Source organism: Limulus polyphemus, unplaced genomic scaffold (assembly GCF_000517525.1).
Source record: "Limulus polyphemus unplaced genomic scaffold, Limulus_polyphemus-2.1.2 Scaffold13272, whole genome shotgun sequence".
Taxonomy (NCBI): domain Eukaryota; kingdom Metazoa; phylum Arthropoda; class Merostomata; order Xiphosura; family Limulidae; genus Limulus; species Limulus polyphemus.
In genome coordinates, this window is record NW_013678882.1 from 4,599 (window position 1) to 8,795 (window position 4,197).

At 33.2% G+C, this 4,197-nt stretch overlaps 1 protein-coding gene across 1 annotated transcript in view; it reads right to left on the reverse strand.

Moving 5' to 3' along the window:
- Positions 1–3,488, reverse strand: part of LOC106477188 — a gene marked incomplete at its 5' end in the record, with an annotated part of 7,472 nt that extends 3,984 nt beyond the window's left edge. The window contains 4 exons of the mRNA XM_022380845.1: positions 649–768; positions 1,876–2,003; positions 2,523–2,786; positions 3,353–3,488. Coding sequence (XP_022236553.1) covers positions 649–768; positions 1,876–2,003; positions 2,523–2,786; positions 3,353–3,488 — 648 coding nt within the window. The remainder of the gene's footprint in view (positions 1–648; positions 769–1,875; positions 2,004–2,522; positions 2,787–3,352) is intronic.
- Positions 3,489–4,197: the final 709 nt, after the last annotated feature.

Genomic DNA, 4,197 nt, shown 5'->3' on the forward strand with positions numbered 1-4,197 from the left:
ACTATACATAACACATGGAAGACTATCAATCAATAAGTACTATACATAACACAAGGAAGACTATCAATCAACAAGTACTATACATAACACAGATAAGACTACCAATCAACAAGTACTATACATAACACAATGTAGCATGCTGAAGGTTGATCTGTACCACTTGGTATAACAAATCAATACAAGGAAGACTACCAATGAACAAGTACTATACATAACACAATGTAGCATGCTGAAGGTTGATCTGTACCACTTGGTATAACAAATCAATACAAGGAAGACTACCAATGAACAAGTACTATACATAACACAATGTAGCATGCTGAAGGTTGATCTGTACCACTTGGTATAACAAATCAACACAAGGAAGACTACCAATCAACAAGTACTATACATAACACAATGTAGCATACTGAACTAGCTTTAACAAATCAATGATAATTTCTTGTAACATCATAGTACATATTATTTCATATTTCCTGTACCTTTTTGACAATGAATTGTGTTCATTTATTTATAAAAATATACCTACTTGAAAGACACTTATGTATTTTGGAAATAATGGTTGCAGCACCTTTCTGAAACAGAAGCCTTAAAAAGAAGCAACAGATTCTTCGAGTGTATGTTAGAAATGTCACCAGAAAAACTAACCTGGATAAGCCCAGGTGTTCCTTGGCCAGAGTTAGACAGCCCACTATCCCAGACAGCTACACTTTGTGAACCCACCCCAAAGGAGCCAAAAGGGTTAGTTGAAGGCACAGCCTGTGTACCCTGTAAGTACACAAAGTATTTTGATGTACAAGAAAGAGTATCATAAAAACCCAGAATTATACATAACATTCAACATAAAATGTAACATAAAGACCCAGAAATGTATATAACGATCAACATAAAGACCCAGAATTATACATAACATTCAACTGAAAACGTAACATAAAGACCCAGAAATGTATATAACAATCAACATAAAGACCCAGAATTATACATAACATTCAACTTAAAGTGTAACGTAAAGACCCAAAATTATACATAACATTCAACTTAAAATGTAACAAAGACCCAGAATTATACATAACATTCAACATAAAATGTAACATAAAGACCCAGAAATGTATATAATGATCAACATAAAGACCCAGAATTATACATAATATTCAAGCGTAAACAATAAATTCAGCCAAGAAAGAATAAGTAACATATTGATGCTGATACTTATATGTCCAGAGAATAAAATGTACAGAATGTATCATTATAAATATATCCTATATATTATTTGGTAGTTAAATATCAGTACTTTGCTGTCACCACCACACATGTTGTACATGTCCTTTGCTGGTAACAACGAAGCTAAGTAATCTTTGCATTCCAACTAAACGACACAATAACCACAAACTACTATTTATAACCATTGAAAAGACACATTATGATTCTATAAACGTTTGTTATCAATGTGTGAAACACGGACAGCATAACATTTTAGGACAGAGCAAAGTGCTTGCAATGTATCTTACCTGCATTATGACAGAACATAGTGCATACAGCATATCTTACCTGAGATGCAACAAAAAGTGTAAGCAGCATATCTTATCTGAGTTATGACAGAACATAGTGCAAACAGCATATCTTACCTGAGCTATGAGTAATGTGCAGGTAGCATATCTTACCTGAGGTATAACAGAACCAAGTGCAAGCAGCATATCTTACCTGAGCTATGAGTAACTATGTAACCTTACCTGAACTATGACAAAGTAAAGTGCAAGCAGCATACCTTACCTGAGCTATGAGTAACTATGTAACCTTACCTGAACTATGACAAAGTAAAGTGCAAGCAGCATATCTTACCCGAGGTGCAACAAAAAGTGTAGGCAGCTGTCTTACCTGAGGTACACCATTAGTCTGAAGCTGACTCCCCATTATTCCATTAGGCATACTCATAGCTCCAGCAGATGGAATACCTCCAATGATAGGTGCAGTCTGGTACACTGGCTGTGGTAAATACACACCTCCTGAAGAAAAAAATAGGTTTTAATACCTGCACATTAATACAGAGCACTGGTAGTGATATCTGTATCACATTGAAACATTAAACTTTTTATAGAAACACAGGCATACCACAACATACTCAGCTTTGTAAATATTATGTGAACAGTAAATATCCATGCTACAGTACTAACTGCTGTATTAAATAGCTTCACAAGAGTAACATCTGTCCCAGCTTTGTAAATATTATGTGAACAGTAAATATCCATGCTACAGTACTAACTGCTGTATTAAATAGCTTCACAAGAGTAACATCTGTTTGATGAAGTATCATATGGTTCACCAAACAGATAATATATAACAACATCACAGTTAACAAGTAAATTACAACAATAAAACAATGAGTGGTTTACCAAACAAGTGTATCTGGCTAAAAAAACGAATAATTACACTAGGTAGAATTTAGTTATACAAACTGATACACTAGATGGTAAAATGACATTAGTATTCTGTGTATGAAAACTTGATGGTTCTTTTCACATTACCTGGCACACCAAAAGATGGCTGGGATACTTTTGTTCCTGATGAGTACAGTGATAATATAGTTTCTTTAGTGAGAATATTTTTCCCCTGAGATTCAGCTGGTGCTTTCTGGTTAAAGAAATCTTTTTCATCCATTTCTGTACACTGACTGATATTTTCTGGGCTTGATACAGTGGTTACAGAACTGACGGAAGCTACTTCAGAAGAAGTCATCAGGATAGAATCAAAAAGATCATCAGTTGAGGATGTGCTAGGTGCATCTGCCACTGTAAAACAATTTCCAAGTTGTTAATAATTATAAAATGTAATAATACTCAATTAATTAAATGTTCTTTCAATTAACTTGCATAATTGTATTGCATATTTCCACTCACTTAGACCTAAAAGATCAATTGCAACCGGTTCAGTAATAATACTCAATTAATTAAATGTTCTTTCAACTTACTTGCATAATTGTATTGCATATTTTAACTCACTTAGACCTAAAAGGTCAATTGCAACCGGTTCAGTTAATTAAATGTTCTTTCAATTAACTTGCATAATTGTATTGCATATTTTAACTCACTTAGACCTAAAAGGTCAATTGCAACCGGTTCAGTTAATTAAATGTTCTTTCAATTAACTTGCATAATTGTATTGCATATTTCAACTCACTTACACCTAAAAGGTCAATTGCAACCGGTTCAGTTAATTAAATGTTCTTTCAATTAACTTGCATAATTGTATTTGATATTTCAACTCACTTAAACCTAAAAGGTCAATTGCAACCGGTTCAATTAATTAAATGTTCTTTCAATTAACTTGCATAATTGTATTGCATATTTCAACTCACTTAGACCTAAAAGGTCAATTGCAACCGGTTCAGACAGTCCTGAAGATGATGACTGCTGAGATTCTGACTTTTGTGAAGAGGTTGTAGTGTTTGTTGTAGGATGTGGTCGTGGAACTGCTGCTGGCTGGTGAGGTATCTGTATAAGTGTATACAAGTGAAAATTTACACAACAATATCAACATTAACCCGACAAATATACTGAATAATATGTCAGAACCAAATATCTTACTTCCTCATCTTCAATAATAAAGTAAAGAACCACTCAAGTCTATGTCATTCACTTTATGTAAAAAATAAAGTCACACCAATATTATACAAGACTTCTATACAAGCAAAAAAAAAAATACTAAATTAAAAACCTATAATTAATAGTTTAGTTATGTTACAGTTAGGATAAATGTTCCATTTCTTGTTATCAACTGTTGCATTAGCTAGCACACTAAATAATCTACAAAACTCCAAGGACAATTCTAACCAGAAAACACAACTCGTGAATGTGGGTGTTTAACAGGTGCTCCAGCTAGACATTTGAAATGGACCAACAAATTATATACTTTTTAAAAATTACATTACATCAGGAATTTTAAGATTGCACATAAAGATACATACAGTGTACAAACAAATTAATGTACATTCTACAGTACACCAAGTTAAAAACTCTGAAATCAAGACATATTTGTAATATCTCTTAAGTAAACAATCAACAGTTATATTTTTGTATAAGGCCTGATTATGGAGTATCAGAATGACATCTTACATCCCTTGGTACACTGTCAGGTCAATGTTCAGATTACAGAGTATCAGAATGACATCTTACATCCCTTGTGAACATTGACCTGACAGTG